Consider the following 25,055-nt stretch of genomic DNA (forward strand, 5'->3'; position numbering starts at 1 on the left):
TAACCTCCTGCATAAAAAGTAGTCCAACAAAAGCTCTCAACACTAACTTTGAGAACTATATTTTCATAAAGGTACTGGCTTTAATGTAGAATGGGTGGGAATGAGATTCTAGAGAGAAATCTAAGTTGTGTGGTATTTCACAAAAATAAACTATGGAAACATGTCCTTTATGGATTCCAAGTGTAGTGATACCCTTCCTAAGAAAACCCCTTTCAACAAATTCAGTGTATAAATGTCCATGAGTTTTCTTAACTTGGATGGATTGATCTATTTCCTAACAGGGTTCTTCATGTCTTCTTACAGCTAAGAATCTAGAATGAATCAGCCAGCTTAAAAATTATAATGAAATATTCTACTATTCTGATAAACAGGAGTTATATTTCAGGAAGTTGCAGTTTTTAAGTGCTATTTTGAGATAAGCAAGTGTTTCCAATGAGATATCCAGGAATCAGCTGAATTGTTTGAAAATAGTTGTTTACTCAAGGTAAGTTATTCAGTTTGAGCTTTCATGATTTAGGGTGCGAGGAAAATACAATACTATTCCATCATATTACTTTTAATTTATTTGAATTTTGAAATTTCAGAATAATCTCTTAAGCCTTTTGGTCTCCAGAGGAGTAAATCTTCTGTACATCGTATCTTGAGTTAAAGCAGTGAGTTATATACCTGTCATTTTTCTTTCCTAAAAGTTCTCTGCACCTTTCTCCTGCATATAGGAAATCCTTCATTCTCCTTTCTCATTCTCCTTATCTTTTGATTCCAATTATAAAATGTATTTTCCAGTCTACTTTTATTCTCTTGAAGTCAAGAAAGTGACTATAGATAACTGTGTGTCTGAAGCAGGGACAGCTTGTGTGTCCCTGCACAAACCCCCAATCGAAAACAAACTCAGGAGTGAAAGTCCATTGATACTGTATTTATAGTTGGCTTTTTCTCTTTTTACAGGCGACTTGAGCCACTTATTACTTTCCATGTCTTTCTGTGTCTAACCACTTACTGGCACCTAGCTAACTCAAGCTCAGTTATTATGAGACTCAAACCTTCTCCTGACTGTGTATTCTCTAAACTATTTGTCCAAAGAAAGATTTTATTTCCAAAGTTTTACATACTTAATCCGTAATCATATGCTTTCTGCATTTTGTCTCCTTCATTACATGTTAACTGATAAATCAACAGGGAACTCATTTTCACAGATTTTCTCATGAATCATGAGATGTTCTGTAGATAAATCATTCTAACATTTGCGCAAATGCAGTGGATTAGAACTTTTGTTTCTGGAAGAGCTCCTTCAGCTGTTGTTCAGTTGTTGCTTCTTTCTGTTGCATCAGCTCCCTGGCTCCCTTGGTCACTCCCCAGCCATCTGGCTTTGACATGGAAGGACAATATGGCCTGCCTGAAGCAGGTTTCAGATTCTCCCAGTATTCTTTTCTTGCCCTAAAGAAAGAAGAGGAAATTTAGGTTGTTTTTTTTTTTTTTTTTCCAGCACCTCAAAATACTAAAGGAAAAGTGGCTTAAATCACCATTGCAAAGGGTCATCTATTAATAACTTGCACAGACCAACTTTGTATTTAAGTACAGAAGTGTAAACGAACACAGGCAATTAAATGCTACATGCCTAAAAAGTATCTTTCCATCCTTGAAAGTAACACTTTAAGGCACTCATCATTAGGAGCTGTTCTACAGCACTCTTGGCAGTTTTTGATCTTTCATTAATTACTTTCATGTTAATTCAGACCAAATAATCATTTTAAAGAGGGATGAGAATTTCTGGAGGTCTCTTACTGCCACTTCACCCCTTTCCCTGCTCCCAGATCAGATTTAATTATGCAAAATCATTAAGACATGGAATGTTTACAGTGGTATTCAGACCTCCATATCAGTTAAGCCAGTATCCTGCATGGACCAATATAACCCTTTGCATGGAGTAAGTTGGTGTGCTTTCCAGTTCAGATGTACATACCTTGCTCTGACCCAGGGTTTGGTATGCATGCTCAGGCTATCACCCCAGCTACCATGTTTCTCGGAAGCTTCTGGCAAAAATCCTCTTTCAGGACCCAGCTCCTCAGCTATTGCTCGGATATGATATGGCTCAAATCCACAACAACCTCCAATGTAACGAATTCCTAAGTCATAGGCCTTTCTTGCATATTTTTGAACATCCCATCTGGTTACAATTCTTGGCTCCAGACCTGCAAAGACATTCATAATTTGAGTTTCCACCATGCTCCTTGTCAGCACATTTTTCGGTAAGAAATAATGTTGTTGAGACACTTGCACATTGTTTGCAAAACTGGTCCTAGATGTAGATGTAAATGTTTGAACTCTCTGAGCTAGAATTAATGATGCAAACTTTCAGAAGTCTAGCTTTTAGATTCTGCTATGCTCTGCTGAGCTTTGCTGCTTGTAAGCTTGTTTTTTTTGGCCTTGCAAAATGGCTCCTAATGTCTTCTGAGACTGATCAAGCCCTAAGTCACATGCTTGCCATTTGACCAGAGTTGTTAGCTGGAGTATGGGAATACTTTCAATGTTACGTCCGTATTTTCCAAAGAGTTCCTAATAAACAATCAGTTTCAGTAAATCTGATTCCAGTGCTCTAATCTGTGAAAGGAGAAGGTATCTTGTTTACCTGCAACAGGAATAAGCCTGCTCGTTATTCCTCAGGAATGCTTACTACACTTTTCTCCATGATCAGCTAGTGGCAGCCCATTGTTTCACTGAGAGCTGGGATCTGTAGCTATTTCTTAGTCCATACCTTACTTTGTTATAATCCCAGCCATAAGCAGCTCACTGCTTCAAAACACTGTGTTCCTTGTGGAAAGTTCTGTGTGCAGATAAGTTAGGATGCAATCTTTATTTTGAAACCATCTCCCTGTTGCTGGTTGTGGTGAGCAGAGTGAAGGGTTACCCAAACTGAGAGGAAGGACTTGTGGAAGGAAAGGAATAGAAAGAGAAAAGAACAAGGAAAAGCATACATCAAAGGGAGAAGGCACAAGAGTGGCAGAAGTGGAAAGAAAAGACTAAGGGCTGAAGAAGAAACTCTAAGGAATAAAAATACAGAAATAAAGGAATAAAGATCTTCCCACTTCTTTATGCACATCGGCATGAGATACACAAGCATGGTTATCAGGCAAGTGCAGCATCATGTCTGTGCGCTGAACACTCTGCCAGGCAAAGAAGCCTTGGTGAGGTAGCAAGGCTTTAGCAACACAGCAGACAAGTAGGCTGCTTCTCCCTGCATCCTTTCCCCAAAATGCCCAACATGCAAGAAGGTGATACAAAGCAGATCTACTCTAAGTCCAATGGATAGTTAAGAGGCAGGGTCAGAAAATAAAAAGCAGAAAGAAAAAAATGAAATGTTCTTAAACAGAATATTATTGGTCTTGGATGGAAAGACTGAAAAAAGGAAAAGTAGATGGTCTAGTATCAGAAGCAAAACCAGATGAAGCTATCTTAGAAATGTGCTTAAATAAAAGTAAGCTTGTCTACAGTCCTGCAGATATAAAAGAAAGAACCAGAAGCACAAATTCATTAATTCCTTGACTCTCATATATCATTAAAAAGCTAATGCAAAATTCATAGAAAATTATCAATGGTAAGAATGCAGCATTTTGCACTCAATTTATACCTGTGTAAGCAACTAAACTCAAGGGGAACAATATGGAGTGTTTCCTTGTCTTCTCCATCACTGACCATGTCATAATCCATGGGACCTGATGAGATGCATCCAAGGATCATGAGGAAACTGGCAGATGAAGTTGCTAAACCACTATCCACCATATCTGAAAAGTCACAGCACACTGGTGAAGTCCCAGTGACTGGAAAAGGGGAACAACAGCCTCCATTTTTATAAAGAGAAAAGAGGAAGACCTGGAGAACTACAGGCCAGTCAGTCTCACCTCTGTGCCCAGCCAGATCATAGAGCAGAATCTTCTGGAAACTAGGCATACGGAAAACAGAGAGATGGTTGGCAACAGTGGTAACAGCCAGCATGACTTCACTAAGGGCAAATCATGCCTGACAAATGTGATGGCCTTCTATTATGAGGTTACAGCATTGGTGGATGAGAGCAGAGCAACTGACATCATCTACCTGGACTTGTGCAAAGCGTTGGATACTGCCCTGCACAAGATCCTTGTCACTAAAATGGAGAGACATGGATCTGACAGGTGGAACACTCAGTGGATAAGGAATTGCCTGGATGGTCATACTTGAAGAGTTGTGGTCAACAGCTTGATGTCTGGGTAGAGACCAGTGATGAGTGATTTTCCTCAGGGGTCTGTACTGGGACCAGTATTATTTAACATCTTTGACAGGGACACAGACATTGAGATTGTGTGCACTCTCAGCAAATTTGCAGATGACACCAAGCTGAGTGATGTGGTTGACACTGTAGAGGTAAGCGATGCCATCCAGAGGGACCTTGACAGGCTTGACATGTGTGTCTGTGCAAACCTCATGAAGATCAACACGGCCAAGTGTGAGGTCCTGCACCTGGGTTGAGGAAATCCCAAACATGGATACAGGATGAGTGATAAGCGGATTGAGAGCAGGCCTGATGAGGACTCGGGGGTACTGGTGGATGAAAAACTGAATATGACCTGACAGTGTGCACTCACAGCCCAGAAAGCCAGCTACTGTATCTTGGTCTGCATCAAAAGAAATGTGACCAGGTGATTCTGCCTCTCTATTCTGCTCTGGTGAGACCCCATTTGGAGTCCTGTGTCCCGCTCTGGGATCTCCAGCATAAGAAAGACATCAGCCTGCTTGAGCGGGTCCAGAGGAGGCTACGAATATGATCTGGAGACTGGAGCACCTCCCTTGTGAGGAAAGGCTGAGAGATTTGGGTTGTTCAGCCTGGAGAAGGCTTCAGGTAGACCTTATAGCAGCCTTCTAGTACCTAAAGAGGGCCTACAGTAAAGACAGAGAAGGACTCTTTATCCGCAAATGTAACGGTAGGATGAAGGGTAACAGTTTGAAAGTGAAAGATTGTAGATTTAGATTGGATATTAGGAAGAAATTATTTACTGTGAGGGTGATGAGGCACTGGAAGAGGTTGCCCAGAAAAGTTGTGGATGCCCCCTCCCTGGAAGTGTCCAAGGCCGGGTTGGATGGGGCTTTGAGCAACCTGGTCTAGTGGGGCTAGAACTAGATGATATTTAAGGTCCCTTCCAATCCAAACAGTTCTATGATTCTGTGAACCAGTCCTTGTGCTTCAGGAGTAGAAGGATGGCAACAACCTCATCTCTCTGAGGAAGCAGAAATAGACCCTACCATAAGAACCAGCTATGCATGTGATGAAACATGGTGATAGCAAACAAGCAGTATTCTATGAAAAGAAGTTGCCATGTATATCACATTTTTGTGGGATTTTCCTCTTCCCAAAATTGACTAATGTTCTATTTTCCATGCCGGTCAATACATTTCTTATCGTGGCTTTACTCAGAATTAATTATCTATAGCTTAATGGTTTATGTTAACATCTATAGTAAAAAGAGATTGAATTTGTCATCAATTTTTGATGAGAACATTGTAACCTGCTCCTAGATGTAGCACCTCTATACATCTACTCTTGAGATAATTTGGTATGCTTTGACAGACCAAAGTCCACTTGGAATTAAATCTGGCCAGGGATGTCAAAGACAACAAGAAGGGCTTCTTCGAGTGTGTAACCAGCAAAAGGAAGGTTAGGGAAAATATAGGCCCGCTGCTGAATGAGGTGGGTGCCCTGGCGATGGAGGATGCAGAGAAAGCAGAGTTACTGAATGTCTTCTTTGCTTCCGTCTTTACTGCTAAGATCAGCCCTCAGGCATCCCAGACCCTAGAGACTGGATAGAAAGTCTAGTGAAAGGAAGACTTTCCCTTGGTTGAGGAGGACCAGGTGAGAGATTGTTTAGGCAAAGTGGACATTCATAAATCCATGGGCCTCAATGGGATGCACCCACAAGTGCTGAGAAAGCTGCCAGATGTTATTGTTAAGCCACTCTCCATCATCTTTGAAAGGTTGTGGAGAACAGAAGAGGTGTCTGAGGACTGGAAGAAGACCAAGTCTTTTAAAAGGGCAAGACGAATGACCCAGGAAACTAGAGGCCAGTCAGCCTCACCTCCATCCTTGGAAAGATGATGGAACAACTTATTCTGGACATCATCTCCAAGCACGTGGAGGAAAAGCAGGCTATCAGGAGTAGTCAGCATGGGTTCACCAAAGGGAAATCATGTTTGACCAAACCGATAGCTTCCTATGATGATATGACTGGCTGGGTAGATGAGGGGAGAGCAGTGGATGTTGTCTACCTTGGCTTCAGCAAAGCTTTTGACACCATCTCTCACAACATCCTCATAGGCAAGCTCAAGAAGTGCGGATTGGATGAGTGCACGATGAGACGGACCATGAACTGGCTGGATGGCAGAGCTCAGAGGGTTGTGATCAATGGTGCAGAGTCTGGCTGGAGGCCTGTAGTTAGTAGGGCTCCCCAGGGGTCAGTGTTAGGTCTAGTCTTGTTCAACTTGTTCATCAGTGACCTGGACTAAGAGACTGAGTGCACCCTCAGCAAGTTTGCTGATGATACCAATCTGGGAGGAGGGGTTGACACACTAGAAGGCTGTGCTGCCATCCAGTGAGACCTGGGACAGGCTGAAGGACTGAGCAGGGAAGAACCTGATGAACTTCCACAAGGGCAAGTGTAGGGTCCTGCACCTGGGGAGGAATAACCCCAGGCACCAGTACAGGTTAGGGGTGGACATGCTGGAAAGCAGCACTTCGGAGAGGGATCTGGGCGTCCTGGTGGACAACAGGTCGACCATGAGTCAACAATGTGCCCTTGTGGCAAAGAAGGCCAATGGTATCCTGGGGTGTATTAGGAAAAGTGTGACCAGCAAGTGGAGGTAGGTTCTCCTCCCCCTCTACTCTGCCCTGGTGAGGCTACATCTGGAGTACTGCATCCAGTTCTGGGCTCCCAGGTTAAGAAGGACAAGGAATTACTGGTGGGAGTCCAGCAGTGGGCTACAAAGATGATCAGGGGTTTCGAGCATCTTTCTGACGAGGAGAGACTGAGACAGCTGGTCTGTTCAACCTGGAGAAGAGAAGGCTGAGAGGTGATCTCATCCATGTTTATAAATATCTCAAGGGTGGGTGACAAGAGCATGGGACCAGACACTTCCCAGTGGTGCCAAATGATAGGATGAGGGGCAACAGACACAGAACACACCATAGAAGGTTCCATCTGAATACGAAGAGAAACTTCTTACTTGGAGGGTGGCAGAGGACTGGAACAGACTGCCCAGGGATGTTGTGGAGTCTCCTCCTCTGGAGGCATTCAAAACCTGCCTGGACACATTCCTGTGTGATACGCTCTGGTGAACCTGCTTTAGCAAGTTAGTTGGACTGGATGATCTCCAGAGGTCCCTTCCAACCCCACCCATTCTGTGATTCTGTGATTTATTTCTAAAACATAGTCCTTGCTTAACTGATGACATTTTAGAGCAACTGCAGTAACACAGAAGGGAAAACAGAGAAAAGTGGAAAAAGTTCTATAGATAAATAAGTATTGCTGGCATCTAGATGCTGGAGTTTTCCAATAAAATATAGCCAATACTATTCTAGAAACTGAGATCTTGTTCACCTGTACAGAGGATACATACACTTCAAATAACTAAACACCCCCTATGCATATTGTCTTCCATAATAAACAGAGTTAACTGGGTCAATTTAACAATTATTTACCAAACAGCTTATCTGCTGTCAAGTGATCAGCTGCTCCTTATGAGTATTGAAAACATTCACAAAAAAAGTCTTCTCCAATTGACTCATCAAATTTCTGAAAGCTGAGATGTCATGCAGGTTGCTTATAACATACAAGCCAAGAACCATAACAAATGAAAGAGAGCATTCTTCAATTCACTTGATTACTTACTGCATCTGTTCTATTTTTTTTTTGCTTGCAATCATAGGAGTTATATGAAGGAATGAATAGGATAAATGAGTTCCAAACATTTTTAAACATCCCAGAGTATTTTCAGAACTCAGATATGTTATTATCGTTTAATGAATGACTCAAGCTCACACTTTATTATTTCCTTCATTTATCTAAAGATAGGAATTAAAAACTAAAAAAAAATCTTCCTGCAAATCACATCTATCTCTCAAATTTTTTGCTAGAAATTCAAGTTTTTAATGTTCTGATACCTTATTTTATAGTCTAATCTTGAAAAGTAAAGTGAAAATGAAAGCAGTGGAAAAAAAAAGAAAAAAAAGCACAACTGAAAATAAAAGCACTTTTCTAATCCTTTTAAAAATGTTCAGGCTGATTTTGTCCTTTTATCTTAAAGACATGTGATCCTCTCCATCCCGGGTAGAAATAAGCCCTGAATACACAAGTTTATATACACATAAAGTGGCTGAATCTTTCAGTCTTTGTAGAAATTCTGAGCATACATGTGACAAATCTATCTCCAAACTGCTAATCCATTTGTTAGCAATTTCAGAGAACATACTCCCTCTTCTGGTTTCTTTCTAATCTCACTTACATTAGACAGTTACGCATGCAAGATCGAGCCATTGACTGCAATAATCATGCTCCCATATCTAGTTCAGTGTATGCATTGTATGTTAATTTCTTATGTAGGTAAATATTATTGGGCTTGTGAGACAGACATCAAAACCCAAAATGCTGGGGAGCTCCAGTGCAAACACATTTAAGTCTGGTGGATATTTATTTGCCCTTGTCCATTTCTTTGGAGTGTTTACAGCTGTGCTGAACAAGGTTCCATAGCACAAGGAAGAACTACATTTTTAAACTATGTTTAGGTTGTGGCACTTTAACTATAATTTCACTTTCAGTCACATGTTGTGATACTACTGAAATACTCTCAGTATGTGGATGATCTTTATTGCAATATGACACTGCAATCCCTCTATGGAAAATGCCAGACAGGACAATTGAGACTGATCCTATTGTATAGAGGGATACCTTGCCGTTTCAGCTTTACTAAAAGCTGGGGTGGGGGGAGGAACAGACAATAAAAAAATATAGATATATGTATATAGTCTTGTCTTACCAAAGGGAAATTCTGGCAGATCAATAAAACCCTGCTTTCCACAGTCGGGTGTATGGAAAGCAAGTGGCTGGGACATCAGGTGGGCTTTCAGTTTAGCAGCCTGCAAGCCCTCTTTCATCAGTTTCACTGTTTCCAGGCAAGTATCTGGATCAAAATGGCAGTTGACTCCAACAATAGAAGCACCTAGGAGGAGGAAAATAACTTCAAGCCACATTTCCCAGGAAGTGGGAGATGAAAGTTCACAGCATTCCAGAAGCAGAGCAGTTCATCTTACACCAGCATTATGAAAACAAGGCAGCTGGTTTAGAGCCAGCCTCAATTCTCCTGAGGTTGATCATTCCATTTACATCTCAGCTCCTCTTTACCTTCCTGATGATGAATCACATTCCCCATCCTCATAAAGTTGCTTTTCTTATCAGTGCTTAATCAATGAAGACTATGTACAGCCACCTAGGAACCTGCTGGTTGTTTGCATAACACAGGTTCTGGCTTTGAATTCCAACCCTAATTCCAAAGGAAAAGAGTAGTTTGGAACAGATATAATAAACTGTACCATCATTCATCATGCCCCTGATTCATTTATTCTGCCTTTCACCTTGTCCTGCAGAAAACACAGTCTTTGATAGGCAAAAAGATTAGTCTTTTCATCCTCTGATTCTCTCATCTTGGATTCAAACTGTGCTCCATACATTTCTAAAAACACAAGCAGAGAATCAAAGGTGGCTTTGGATTCTGCTAATGTTTCATAATTGTGAGCCCGGAACTTGGGGCTGGCTCAACAATCAAGTTTGAGTAGTGTTAGGATTTTGCCCTATTCAGTATCAGCTGCCTGTGGCTGTTGCTCCCAATACCATCCAGGTTAACAAGGATTTCATAGCTGCATTTTCACATGTTCTTTACAAGACTGCTGTAGTAAACTTCACTTAAAAATTTTTCTACAGGGTCAAAACTTCTGTCAGATGTAATTGGGAAGCTACCTACTTGATACACACATCCGTTTATCTCAATACTTAAGGTCTCCGCTTCTTTGTTTCATACTTTCAAAGGGCATATTAAAAGCGGATTCTTACCAGCCTTTACCAGTTGGACAGCACATTGTCCAGGGGGCACACCATGCATGTCTCCTTCTGGACCAATGCACATTGTAGCTGCAACTGGCTTTCCAGATTCTTTTAGAAGTTCAACTGCCCAGACAGCCTCTTCAACATGTTCAAAATACTGAAAGAAATTAAAACTGGACTATTTTGTTTCTTGGACATAAAGCATAAACACATTAATTCAGACCAGACATTCACCAGCAATACAATGACTTGATCCTTTTCTGATTTACACTAGCAGAATTCAATTGAGTTCACTGACCACAGAGGTTAGAAAAATCTTTTTAAAAGTCAGGGAGTAAAACTGAATAAAAAATAATTATACTCCTGTTTCAGAATAAGAATGCCCATACAGGCAGTTAAACAGGGATTTATCCCCAAAGGACTATTTTTGTCTAGAAAAGTGATCTTACGTTGACTGCTTGCAGTGTATGGGATAAAACAGGAACTAGTCGAGGTCACATTAATCTATCCTCTTTGCGCCAGCGTAGAGTGTGACTTGACTGAGGTAGAAATTTAGGTTTCTAGGTCCTATTCTAGATGCTTGTAGATGCTGCTGTTCATTTAGAAAAATACCCAATACTACTGGAATGGAAGCATAACATAAATTTATAAAGGAAGAAGCAATACATACTTGAACTCCCTAAAGCACACTGGACAACACTTAACAGTTAGCACTGTGGCAGTTGAGGGCATGTAAGTTTTCTACAGATTTACCTCAGCAATTAAGAAGTCCACATTCTTCTTCATAAAGACATCTAGTTGCTTTCGAAAGGCTGCTTTAACCTCCGTTTTATCCTTACAGCTTAAGTATGATGGTGTTTGACTGACACCTCCAGCCACTAAAGCATCACCTTCATTAGCCACTTCTCTTGCAATGTCACAAGCAGCTTCATTCACTTTCTGGCACTGTATAAATACAGATTGTGTCAGTTTTACCTGGTCAGAGATATGCATGCAATTTCAGAGCACAAAAAGGACAAAAAGAGTCAAAAGCCATAATGGCTGCTTCATATTCTTCTAAAATTTAGATGGATTTCCTAGTAATATTGATTAGGAAGATCAGCACCTTTCAAAAAAATATAACTAACATTAGGAAACAAATATCTTGTCACCTCTAAGTTATCATATTATCAAATACTACAAAAACGAATTACCTTTAATACTTCTTACACCAATAGTCTATGAAAAGCAAATACTTGGTGTGAAGTGGAATTTTCTTTTTCTCTTAGAAAATGAGTTAGTTACACACAAGTGTATATTTTTATTCTGACATTTTGTGGGTGGAAAACAAAATTCGTAGTAATTGTAATTGATTTTTCATTTGTTTTTAAAAATGTATTTTAATATTTTGGTAATCTTCTAAAATCTAAGGTAGAATATTCACATAGAGTTATTTAATGTATTTTTAAATATATTATTAATTATATGATGTTAAAGTTACCAATTTAAGAATAATAAAGGGAAACTTATTACTACATATGATTAATTAATCACCTAGACTGAAAGACACATTCCCTCTATACCTAAATCAAGATGACTAGAACAGCTTGTGAAAAGGAGATTAAGCTGTGAAAAAAAATATTTTTGAAAAATAATAATTATTTGGGATAGATAACAAGTACTATTTAGAGCAGGTTTCTCTGCAGCCCACAAACTACTTTGAATCTACATAGATTTCTCTCAGCTGAAGTTTTCCATGGCTGCCTCAAAAGACTCAGCTGATTTTTAAGGCTACTGCTGGCAGATTGACTTCCATTTGCACTTGTGCTTAGGTACATGTTTAGGAACTCTGGGAGGTGGAGCTATAAACCAGGTAAAGCCTGGAGGAAACTGCATCTAAAACTGGCAGCAAAACAACCTTGAAAGCTTTGCTGGATTGCATTCCCAATAACAGGCACTCTCCCAGCCCTTATTCTGATTTTGCATGGGAGCAAGAGTTGCAGCATGGCTCGCTCCAGGGCACTGTGTTTCTGGGACTACCACTTCAGACATTTCAATGCTGCACCTACTACATGTAATGGTACAGCATTTCCAATAAATTGGGTCATATGACTTCTTAATTAAGCCTCAAGCGTTTTCCTATTGTCCAGATTGTTCTAATTTCTGACTTGGAATATCTCCACGGATACGAAGATATTCCTTTCTGCCCTCTGGAGAATTTTCTCTGCTTGCAGAGATTGGAATAGACAATAGGACCAAAGGGTAAAGGACTGGAGAGAACACTCAATGGCAAACCTTCTCGTATCATAGGAACTATCTAGAAATGTTTGTGGTGGAAGTCTAAGGGGAGCTGGTGCCTGTGAGTGAACACACCGAATATCCTACAACTCCTTTGTGCAGGGGGTAAGAAAAGACCAACATGATACTTCTGTGGCTGTAACAGACCACCCTTACACATGAGAAGGGGAATATTGACCACAGTGTATACCTTGGATTCTTTAGCTCTTATTTTATTGAAGACACAGTTCTAAAAAACATTCTGTTCTTATTAGCCACTCATTATTCTCTAGGATTCTTCACCATTGTTGCAGTTGATGTGTTTCTCTGGATGTTAAAGCATTTCTTTTTTTCAGCTGATTTTTCTCTCTGCGCATTTAGTCCACCCTGTAGTTTTTCTATCAAAATTCCAGTTAACTAACTGCCTCAGATGGGACAAATACAATGGGAGTATCCTCTTTCCTCACTTCATCCTTGCCTCATTTTGTTATTTTTTTGTCCTTTAACCTTGTCTTTCTTGCTATTACAAACTCTGAAATTGCGTCATCTCATTCTTTGGTCCTCAAATATAGCCAAAACTGTTATGACAAACCGTGAAAGTACTTGATAATCTCTCTACTAAACCTTTGGAATTAATCCATTTATTTCATATCTCTATCAAAACAGAGTTTTACCCACACTTATTTTCTCAGCTACATAATTGCCCCTGTTCTCCAGTTTGTCTTCGCTGGCATAGAAGGTGAATGTCTGCAGAACACTGGATCCAGCTCTGAGGAATTCCCGGTGAAGCTGACGAACTGCAAAGAATTAAAAGATACAAGAGACATTTGATAGTTACTACTGTTGTTATCCCCAAATTAAATGCTTATTGAAGTAATGTTACTGTAAAATAAATTATACTGGATTTCCTAGAAAAGCCATTATGAGAGACTAGAAGCAGTTCCCCAGTCTGTGTAGAATTCCTTTCTTCTCACACTCACAACACTAGGTAGAAAACTTTCCCCTTAGTTATTGTCTGCTAAGAATGATCAAAGATTTCTGATTTATTTCAGTATATTCAGTTATGCATGCCACATTGCCTGTCTTCAGCTTTGTGCTGGTTTGACTGAAAACAAGTTAATTTTCTCCATGCAGTTAGAAACCTTTTTTTTTTTTTTTTCATAGCTAGCAGCATCATTATTAGCACTTAGTTTGAGAACAAGAGATAACACCCCAGGACAGAGTTAATGTTTTAATTGCCCTGTTCTGAGAGCCATGGACTGTTGTGAATGCTCTGCCCACAGGTGTGAGTCAGCAAGGAAGGGGGACATGGATGGGGCAGAGCTTGACTGACATCCAGACTGATCAGAGTATTCCATCCCATTAGTGTCATGCTCCAGATTTAAGGAGAGTTGTGATCTTCTGTTCTCTTGCTTACTCACTCTTCATTCTTGGAGCCCTGTTTTGGGGAGTTCTGTTTGGGTAGTCTGGCTTTTGCCATCTTGCCATTTTTGGGGCCTTTCTGACTTTTTCTCTTTTCTTCTCTCTGGAATTGGCTGATGGGACCAGGTGCTGCTGCCTGGGACTGGATGCTTGGTGTGGACCAAGTTCATGAAGAATTGCCTTGAGTATCTTCTATTTATATTCTATTTCTATTCTACGTATACAGATATATATTTACTAGTAGCGTATTAATATTTTATTTTATTAAACTGTGTTTATCTCAGTCCAAGTTTCTCCCTTTCCTTTTGACTCTCTCCCCTATTTGGGGGGTGGGGAGTTGGGTGAGTGCAAGAGACGATGGCTCTCAGCATACGGTTTGAGTGTGTGTGAAAGTCAGTGGACCTCAACACATAGCGTACGTGTGGAAGGCTGAGATATTGTGAAGTATTTGTCTCAAAGATAAAATATGCTTAAGGCCTGCTTGTTACAGAAAAATGCTTGCTCACGCTGCTTCCTTAATTAGGCCTGCTGTAAAGGCCTAAATATAATGAATTAAAGTGCAAAATGTGTGATCACTGTGAATTGCTAAAACTCAAAGAATGCTTGAAGCTTGTGTAAGCTCAAGGGAAGCTCCAGTGATATCAGCCACCAACACCTGTGACCAGGCCTGCAGTGTGCTCCGGCAATGCCTGCCACCAACTGCCATGAAAATACCAGGTTATGACCAGCAAGTGTCTTCTCTACTAGTACAGTATTTCATTTCTAATTACAGCGTAGGATCACTACGCTGTGATTTAACACAAGGCTTCTTTTCGCAGCAGTCACAAAGACTCATCCAGGAACACAGATTACAGAAGAGCTACAGTTCAAAAAGTCCCTAGAATCTGCCTGAACTACCAGGATCAGATTTCAGTCTTAACAACCCTTACACAGTCAAGACATTTTTAGTGCAAGGATCATTCTTCTTCCTACAGCATTAAAATAGCGTACTGATCCTAAATAAAAGGGCTGTCTCTCTGTGTTTCTAGTGTTCCATAGTTTGGTTTTCTGTTCCCCCCCATGAGAAATCATTGAGGAAAACTAATCAAGAAATGGGAAAAGGAAAAAAGAATGTACAAATATTTTCACAAATGATCTGTGACATTTCTATATTAAAGCAGATTTGTTTATCCTCATGGTTAGTCCTCTTTAAATACTGTTTTTGTATTCCTAGAAGAATTGTATGCATGAATAGGGATGGTCACATAGATGGGCAAATGAAACATAATCTAACACACATGAATAAAGAACTTCATGTCCCAAGCTATCAGGTATGTGAACAGGAGATTCTTGAATGGGTCTACATTTTGAGGGAAAGAGAAGTATTATAAATATCATCCTGAATCTTATTCAACTCCAGGCAAATCATTTTTACCAGTAGAATATACTGTTAGATTATCAAGCCCACAGCCCAAACCACTCTGTAATTTACTTCTTGTATGACTTCCAGCATGTTACTGAAGCTGTGTTTTCTTCCACCATTTGAGAAATGGGCATAATAGCCACAGATGAGGCTAAACAATTATTAACAACTTTATGCATTTTAGGAGTCAGATGTACAACACTGAGTTTTCATTTCAATCCACCACGAGTTGGACATTTCACAAAAGACACAGACTTAAGCTGATAGAAGTCGGGGGCAATAAATGCTTATGCATATTGCTCACTACAGAGCAATACCTGACCTGGCTCAGAAGAAATATTTCTATGCCATTTCTAAATTTGTCAGTCTGGCAAAACTTCTCTCTTGTAATGGAGACAGCAGCCTCAAACTTGTCCATTTTTCTTTTCTCCATTCATTGCTGCATTCTCAGAACCCCCCTCCTTTTCCCTCCTTCTTACAAAGACAAGAAGGTCTGTTAGTTGTACAGGTTTTGCACCAGCTGGCTCAGCCAGTTGCTCCTTCTGTTCTTTACACCTGCTTTCAAAGTAATATGACCCTTGAGCATGCAGGAGCAAAAAGCAGTAATGGAGAGGAGGCAGCACACTGCACTAAAAGAAATGAACGCATTTCCAGTGAAGGGTGCATATATAAATAGCCTACAAGCAGCTTACAAAAAAATTATGTTATAGACAGGAGCAATATGCTCTAGCAAATCAGAAGCAATGCTTAGAAGTCTGGCTACTAACCTATGACTACTGAACACTTATTTAGAGCAAATCTGTGTGCCAAATTAGCCAATTTAAGCCATCTGCAACTGCCTCTCTGTAAGGCCATGTCTTGCATTCCACTCAGATGGAGACCTGTGCTTCCTGAAAGGATATGTGGAGAGGATCAAGGGCTTTTGGGGTGCAAAATAAGTAGCAAAAGGGGTAATAAAGAGCATGAGTTAAGTGGTATTATTTGCAAGATGAAATGTGTAGAGGCAGACAAAAGTAGAGGAAGAGAGAAACACAGAGAGAGGTGATGTCTTCTGGGGAAATGAGAGTCAGCAAATTAGGCCATCACCCTTTAAACTTTTGCTGAAGCTCTGCATTATCTAAGGCTGTCCGTGACCCTAAGATAGGCCTACTATACGCAAAGTGACACATGAAGGCTGGGAAGGTTTAAGCTGAATAAATAGGTAAGGTATACGACACAATGCAATAGAGAGGGCTAAGATCTCTTTACTCCCTCCTCTTCCTTCCTCCTGTACAGAGAAGGAAAAAAAAAAACAACTAATTTGGAGGAGAAAACACTTAGAACAAAGAAATCTTTTTTCCCCACAATAGTCTGAACTGGCTTGTGGGACTAACTGCACATCGTATTACAGGGGCAAATGCTTTCTTGTAATGAAGCATACATAAATAGATATTAGCATCCACTTTTGCACTATTTATGCTAAACACTCTAATTTTTATGCTGGAAGGCATAGAATGATTGTTTGTTTTGTTTTCCTCCACTTTAAGGGAGTTACTCCATTAAACTTTTATTGTAATTTTAGGCTCTTGTGAGGTTTATCATTTGCCATTTCACAGTGGATCTAGGTACAGTAAATACTCCTTTTCTGTTCCACTGTTTATTAAAAACTGCTATTTTCCTGAAATATTGAATAAATATTTTTTAATAAATTAATATAGATTGTTTAAATCCTAGAATGGCTAGAACACAACAAAGCAGTTAACTGCAGAATTATTTTTCACAAGGTATTTTAAATTATAAGCTTTATATCAGCTCAAGGACAGACTGGACAAAACTATGAGAGAGAAATCACTGAATGTTATTAAAGATAGCACATCTGAGTCAAAAAGTGCCTGGGCTGCAAATTACTGAAGACTGGGAGAGCATTCTGGAGAGGTATCACTGTATGTTTGCACTACTCATATTTTTACTCAGCCAACTGCCTTTGGCCAGTGTTAAGAGCACGAGAAAGGGATATAATGAGCATTTGGTCTATAGATTCTTAGCCTATTTTCAACAGTGAAATTCTACCATGTAAAGGAACACTTCTGTGTAAAAACTCCTGCAGGTTCCTATATATTTTTTATTTATCCAAGTGTGTTTTCGTTCAGTACAGAATTATCATTTCCCAGTAAAACTGACCTGCTTCTGGATGTTCTACTGTTGCTTCAGGAGTCCAAGGCCCAGCTTTTACATATCCCCTCTTTTCGAGAGCAAAGACAAATCCTCCATCTCCAATCACAATTTCTCCAGCATCTAAGCGCTCTAGAATACCCTGAAGAAAGCAAGAGGAAGAGGTAACAATTACAGTTCTTCAGTTTTGTGAGCTTCCTTTGTCTCTGTTGCCGCTTCCCATGTTTGCAAAGTAGACATATTTGTGGGTTACCAGATACATTTTTGCCATAATAATAAAAAGTAATAAAATTCCCTATTGAATTTCTCTTTAATGAATGGTAGACAGTCTGTTTTGCAACATAAGATTTTAATATGTGCATATACATTATGTAAGACTTTTCATTAGTCAGTTTTATTTTATTTCACATATATGGTCCCCAGAACTAGAATTCAATGGTCCAATTCCATTCCTATGAAAGTAAAACACTGTCTTGAATTCTCCTGTAAAATATATGAGAAACTTCTTAAAATGAAGCACAAGTATCACTGACCTCTTTATTAGCTGATTTGCTCCTTAGCTACAAATGACATCTTGACAGAGCCACAGCAGGAGTAGGTTGTGACACAGGATGACACAACATAACATAAAAAGATAAGCATGTGACATTTTTTACCAAATAAGACACATCTCAAGACTCTGGCCTCCCATTTTCTGACAGACTTTTCACTGGCCTGGGTTTGCTTACCTAGACTTAGAAAATTAAAGAAAATCCTGCTTGTTTTCACAGCTCTGAAATGTCTTAAGACGCCAAGTTACAAACCTCATAGCACTCTGTGATTAACCTGACTTCTGCCTTGAACTCCATGCTAGTGCAAGGAAAGTGGTGTTTTGTTTTGTTTTCTTTTGTTTTCTTTCGTAAAATTGAAAAAAACAAACATGAGAAGAACATATATGGGTTGCACCTAATACATACTGGTTTTTGTATTCCTTTCATTGCTTCATTGGCTTGTTCAATTTTTCCAAAAAGTACCTTGCTATTACGCTAAATAGTACTAATTTCTACAACTGGATTACAGCCATAATTCTATTTACTTTAAAAAGTGGATGAATGCAGACACATTACATTAGCAAAGGTATGGGTACAGGAAAAGAATAAAAGTTAAGACTAAGATTTCCTTCCATAGTTATTGTTTCTTGATGGCACACTAGCATTTCAGTAGAATAAATTTGAGGGAGTAGAAAAAAGAAAAGCCTTGTGGACACAGATTTGAGTGTGGTTTTCATGTTGAGAGAAAGGGTTTTTTAACAATTAGCCTCCAACCTTTGGTAGATTATCATTATTGATAATTTCTCCTTCATTATTTCAATTATCTCACACCATACATGCAGGAAAATCAAACACTTATGATGCTTCAGCACTACCATTTAGGTGGGAAGGGAGTATGCCTTTCCAACAAGAAGGACCACTGTGCCAACTATACCACTTCCAGCACCAAACACAGCAGTGTAAGGCTGCCTGGAGCCTACAAAGCCTGGCTGAGAGGGTTGGCATCTTTGGCTCAGGCACTGACATGGCAGAAAGGTGATGGGACTTCTCCGAACAGTGCCGCTGTGCCGATACATGGTCTGGGCCAAGTGTTGGCTTGCACATCTCTGCATCACATTCCATTCCACACTGTGAACTTGCCAAAATATTGACCTGATTAATTTTAACTTCAATAATGTGTGCAAACTCTTTTTCTTTATTTCAGCAGAACCAGGGAAAAATTCAATCTGCAATACTGAATCTCCTAAACTTAGTGATTTTCAATGTGTCCACCAATTATGCCTCTCTACTAGGGCAGTTCTGTTCTAAGTGTAAATGTCAGCAGGCTTTGTAAAGATTGTGTTTGCAATTAACTAATTTGCAGTTGCAACACAATGCCTCAAGTGGGGCCAGAGAAAAGTACCCAAGGGATCCCTGGTTGAGTCCCTGCTTCCTCTACCTGCCAAGGAACCTTCTACAGATAGAGCCTACTTCAGAAACTTAATATGCAGAGAATGGGAGTGTGGAGGCAAAAACAACTTTAACACACAAGCAGCCTCGGTCATTGCTTGTTAATTGAACATTAAGTAATAGTTACATGTTAATATCATATATAGATATTATATTAAAATGCATGACAACAGGTTTTTTTCTTTTAACAAGTCACTTGTCGGATTTAACACTAGTTTTTCTTCATAGTTCTAGCTTTTTGAAACTGCATTTTTAATTATTTTCACTTTAGACACACAGAAGCAATATAACCCATGACTGACTATATTGTGGCATCTTAATACATATTATATTTTGATATATTAAACCTAGCATTGAAGCATCTAACAGCAGGTGACATAACTATAAAGCACAAAGTACTTAATACAAACTTACTTTGTAAATTAAGATTGGCTTAAAACAGAAACAACTTTTTTGCAAAGTGGTACCACCTCTTCACACAATTTTTACTTTATTTGCACTTGGTAAAACACCACTGGTTCAATCAGCATATAGCTAGCATAAGTTCAGCATTAACTTTGTTTTGTTCTGCTCCAGAACCCTACAGCTGTGTGCTCAGGCCTGATCCAGATCAAAATTGTATTGTCAGGTGATCTGGTAGTGCACAGATCTTGTATTAAATAAAAGGAAATAGTATCTGTTAAAAGCTAACCAAGGCTTTTTTGACCTGTCTTTTCACTGCTATACTTTTACTGCCACCAATGAAGTTGCACCACAGAGTCCATACAGCTATCCATGGAATGAGTGCAAAAGTCTGTATGAAGATATTCCCTCAGTCACCTTTAGGAATGTAACTGAACCATTGAAGTGAAAAGCCTGCTTGGTCTACCTATATCCTACCTTTCCATCAGTGGAGAGACAATTCAGATCTTAAGTGAGCCCTCAAGAGAAGCTGATCTCTGTCTACTGCCTGTGGGGGGCAATGAGGGCAACTGCCTTCTGCTAGGTGTCTGAAGTTATGTGTCAAAAAATAAAAAGCAGAACAAATACCTCCACACCTCCTTCTTTTATATCTAATATATAGGAAAGGCCTAGAACTCATAGAGTTCTTCCCATATCCTTCTATTCTCTTTCTCCAGACATATACTACACATAAACACAAGTAAAACCAGTTCTAAATAAGAAGTGTCCTATTAATAACAGTGTCCTCAGAAGACAGAATATGTGATTACACTGACCTTCCCAAGCAGCAGTGCAGGCTACGAGTACTACTGTATAGCAGAGTTTGGTTCAAAAATTGCTCATATGTTTGCCTTAGTGTCCAGAATGGCTCATGCCTGGATAACTTTTTATACTGGCTTATTTCTTTAGCTAAATGAGAATGCAAACAGCATGCATATATTAGAGACTGCACTCATATTACCAATGCTGTTGGCATTCAGTCATATAAACCAAGGGAAGAGCAATTCGGGGCTTTTAAACAGAGTTGGCAGGATGCTGGCAAAAGAAGTCCCATCCAATGACAGTTTACGCTTAAAATATTTACAATTTCAATGTGTTTTAAGTACTTCTCAGTTTGCATATCAACTAATACTATGCAAGATGGTTTTGAACTTCGGTGGCTCCAGTCTGTGTGTTCAGAGAAATCAAAATTGTATGAGCTGTTACAGCATTAAGTTCAGTCTAACCTCTCTCTCTCTCTCTCTCTATCTATCTAACTACCTATCTAATAATGGTGTCCAAAGGTCTCTAATGGCTCGATGCTGAATAGGCAGAGTTATTATTATGGTTTCACTTTAGCTTTTCAGAATATGATCTTACCTGCAGAAATACCGAGTACCTGACCGGGAGGTTAAGAAGAGCGGCTGGCGGGGTGGTGCCGGCTGAACAGCAGCTCTCCCAGACAGGTTTCGTGCGGGGCCCCGAGGCGGCGGGGGAACGGCCAGGCGCAGCAGCACCACGGCCCGGCCGCAGCACCGGAGCTGCCTCCCGCCCACCGCTCGGTCCCGCCGGGGCAGCGCCCGCACCGCGCCGGGCGGCGAAAGGGACCGCGGCGGGGTCACTTCTCCCAGCGCCCACACTGCCCCCGCGCCGGCCAGCGGAGCGGGACGGGCCCACGGGGAGCGGGGCTGAGCGGGGGAGGGAGGCGGGAGAATTACCCTTTTGCCCTGTTTCCCGGTCTTCCCGATCGGCAGCATCTTCCTCGCCCAAGGACGCCGGTTGCCCGACTCTGCCTTGACGGCTCGCCCCGGAGCTCCACACACCCCAGGCGCTCAGCCCGCACTTTTATAACCCGGGGAGGAGGCGGGCCGCAGTGGGCAGCGCTGAGGGCGACACCCCCGGCAGGCCCGGCCGCTGACCCCGCGGGGCGCCCTGGCACGGCCCGGGGCTGCCGCGCACCCTGACGCCGCCGCCCCCGCCTGGCTCAGGGCCGGGAGGCGCCCGGCTGGTTCCCCCGACCTGCCCCCTCAGCCAAAGGGCGGGCCGGAACCCTCCTGCCCGAGGGCTGGCCGCGGCGGCGGCGGCAGCGGCAGCAGGGGACGCCGTCGGGAGAGGCGCGACGCCGTCGGGAGAGGCGCGAAGCCGTCGCTCTCCATCCCCGCTGGCGGCGGGTTCTCGGCGGGATGAGCGCGGTGCTGCGTGGAGCTCTGTGGCGGCTGCGGCCATCCCGCTTCGGCGACCGCCTCGACTCCCTCGCCGGGGCTGCCCTGCGGCCCCTCACCGGCGGTGCGGGCGCCCCGGGGCGGTGAGTGGGGGTCGGGTCGGGTCGTGCCGGGCCGGGCGGTGGGGAGGCGCGGGCAGAGAAGGGTAAAGCTGCCGGGCGGGGGCTGTGAGAAGAAGGCGCAAGTGAATGGGCTCCTGCTGCCGGCCTGCGGTGCTCCGCCAGCTGCCTGTCGGGGTCACCGCGGTCCCTGTGGGCCGGTGGGTCATCTTCCCCCTGCGCCTGGCATCTGCCTTAAACACCAGACCCAGCCCGAGATGAGTCGCTGACCTGCTATAGGGAGACCCGTGCTCTTGTCTTCAGGGCCTTATCGACGAGTGAAAACTGGTTGGTTTTAACTGGCACAAGCAAGTATCTGTCTTGAATGATGTGGTTCACAGAGAGGGTGCCCCCTGGATTCTTACCAGGTTCCTGGGTTTGGAAGAAATGGTTTGAAAAGAACTGGAAGTCAGGTGAGAAATCTCATATTCACAGCATAAAAGAATCATGAGAAGGGCCTCCACACTTGACCTTAGTTACCACGTGCCTCAAAATTGAGCAGAGGAGCTGGTGTATCTAGCTGTTAAACAGCTCACTGTTAACTTGTAAAAATTAATATGTAATCTCAAAAAGAACATATTGAAGTGTGTGGTGCACCATGTTTATGGAAAACCTGTGGTGTCCAATGTTCCCTTTTTGCTTTCCATTCATTGCCACATAGCCAAGCGTGGTACATATGCCTCCTGCATTTGTGTTTAATATGTCATATTATTTTGTAAGATCTCCATTCACAATATATACAACTGACAGATTGATTTCTGAGTGGAGGATGGGTGGAAGACTAGTTACACATTAGAAAGCTTTTTGCCAGAGTAGTTGCAAAAGCAAATGTACAAGGAGCGGGGGGAGATAAAATTTGGTATTGATTAACTGTCCAGAAGGGAGGGATACTGTGATTTCACAGAAGTATGTATTGCTGCTGTGCTAAGAGGTACCGCTTCATCTCACATCCAAAAAAGCGGCTTTTAAAAAATGTGGGTAAATTTATGACCTGGCTTGCTGCTTGGGTGTCTGTGGATGGGGAAACAGAGAGGAAGATCTGATGAGACCGAGGAGAATGTGGCTGCCTATGGCAACAGTTCTGGTTTGTGATGGCTTGAAGTGGTTGTGAAAATGCAGTGTGGTGTAGTAGCAGGTGGGAGCCAATGACAAAACCCTTTTTCTGTAATGTTTTGACTTCAGCAAAGTCAAAGGTGCCAAAATGCACAAAACACAAAAATAAACATTAAGTTTCATTGTTTATGAATGCAAAAACTGATGGAGTCTGCTGACATTGCCTTCAGAAATTTCTTAAGGAGCTTTACTAAGTAGACATTTTTTAAAGACTTTGTGTTGCGTGTGCTATAGCGCTTTTGAAAAGTCAACATTTGACACTGTCATTTCATTGAGAAGTGGGACCCACATATGAGGGACCCACAAAGAACAAAGATTCAAAATTGTGAGTGGAAGCAAACTTGCCTTGTTTTCATATTACTACTGTTTATGTATATGACCTTTTACTTGAGAAGAAGAGTGAACAGGTTAGGTTTTAAGTCAGGTGTGTCTAGACTCTCAAGCAGGCACAAAGTTATATTACAGTTGGAGAAGTGCACACAAGACATGAACTAAAGTGCAGTTATCTTTTTGTGACTGTCTGTATTTGCTTGTTTGTTTGGGTTTTTTATCCAGGAAAGAGGCTCCATCTCCTTCCTTGGGGAAAGATAGAGCAGACACAGTGATCATCGGAGGTGGTTGTGTTGGCGTGAGTCTAGCCTATCACTTGGCTAAGGCTGGCATGAAGGATGTTGTTCTGCTGGAAAAATCTGAGCTCACTGCAGGATCTACTTGGCATGCAGTAAGAGATGTTTTGTTAATCTCTCAGATCAACAGTGGTTTGTGTATCTAAAGGTGGTGGAAGTTTCATTACCTTTATATTCCCTGGTGTTCCAAAGATAGTAAATATCTTGGCTATTTTATAGATAACTTTAGCACTGAGTTCTCTATAGATTAGCTGTATGAGTTTTGAAAAGGTGGTTCAGCTATCCATAGTGCACTTTTCTTATTTGTAAAAATTGGGACATATACTGTATTTTGAAATTACTGGAAAGTAACTGTTAGTATTTTTATACATTTTTGGCTGTTGACTGAATTTAAACTTTAGTTTAACTTGGGCTTTTTAAATATAAGGTTTTATTTCTAAGCTAATCTAGTTTATACTGCAGACTTCATCATCGGAACTGATTGTGCTTGCATGCATAAACCAGAAAATGTGAAATCTGGCATTATTGTATATGTGATTGTTTTTTATATATGTGCCATCCTGAAAAAGTTATGATCAAGAAGCAGCATAAGTGTTCAATGATCAGATAACATCAGTGTCCCAGAAACTGATTCTTATTAGAGACAAGAGCTTTCTTTTCTGCCACTGTTGACATTACTTAAAACCTTGAGGAGCAAAACTAACAACTCTACAATGTGGGGTTTTTTTAAGGCTTAATATTTGTCTGTAGTCTAAGGAAAAGAGTTAAAAAGATATACATGTAATAATGACAGGATGGGGACATATCCTATAATGATGCTAATCACATGGATGTACTGCACAACATGTATGTATGTAATTACATATTTTCTATGTCAATTTCTGTAGTAGGTAGTGTAATGAAATTAAACAAAGCTTACCACAATAATAGATGCTTTTCCCATTCATTTCCAGCTGAAATTAGGAGAATGTTACTGCTGTGTGTAGCAATACGAAAGAGTGAAAAACCAGCGGTTTGCTGTCTGTAGAGCTCCTCTATTAATACAATGGACCGTTTATGCAATACTTGTAACGGTAGTATCTAAGTGCCTTTCAGGAGCAAACTGAGGAAGATGACATGGATTGTATTTGATTTGTATTCTCATACTTCTCCCAGTGGATGAAGTCTGAAGTTTGAAATACTTCATCTTAGTGCAACATGTTTTGTGTGTACAGGGCTTTATGAAAGAAAAATAGTAAAAAATGAAATTTA

At 41.0% G+C, this 25,055-nt stretch overlaps 2 protein-coding genes across 3 annotated transcripts in view; one reads left to right on the forward strand and one right to left on the reverse strand.

Annotated features, from left to right (window-relative positions):
- Window positions 1–457: 457 nt before the first annotated feature.
- Window positions 458–21,611, reverse strand: LOC136114732 (betaine--homocysteine S-methyltransferase 1). Its single transcript, XM_065860233.2, has 8 exons — window positions 21,464–21,611; window positions 17,356–17,488; window positions 13,050–13,168; window positions 10,869–11,060; window positions 10,125–10,272; window positions 9,055–9,237; window positions 1,961–2,189; window positions 458–1,434 (listed from the first exon to the last, which is right to left on the reverse strand). Exons 1-8 carry the CDS (start codon window positions 21,500–21,502, stop codon window positions 1,260–1,262), a joined length of 1,218 nt encoding a protein of 405 aa, XP_065716305.1. The 5' UTR covers window positions 21,503–21,611; the 3' UTR covers window positions 458–1,259.
- A 108-nt stretch (window positions 21,612–21,719) lies between these two features.
- The window catches only part of DMGDH (dimethylglycine dehydrogenase), a 43,724-nt gene continuing 40,388 nt past the window's right edge, over window positions 21,720–25,055 (forward strand). The window contains exons 1-2 of one of the 2 annotated variants that reach the window (XM_065860232.2): window positions 21,720–22,050; window positions 23,734–23,899. In XM_065860232.2, the coding sequence (XP_065716304.1) occupies window positions 21,929–22,050; window positions 23,734–23,899 (288 nt within the window). In that variant the 5' untranslated portion in view covers window positions 21,720–21,928. Of the gene's footprint in view, window positions 22,051–22,371; window positions 22,479–23,733; window positions 23,900–25,055 lie in introns of those variants that run through there. The other variant, XM_071802300.1, reaches the window with a different exon arrangement.

Source organism: Patagioenas fasciata, chromosome Z, assembly GCF_037038585.1.
Source record: "Patagioenas fasciata isolate bPatFas1 chromosome Z, bPatFas1.hap1, whole genome shotgun sequence".
Lineage (NCBI taxonomy): Eukaryota > Metazoa > Chordata > Aves > Columbiformes > Columbidae > Patagioenas > Patagioenas fasciata.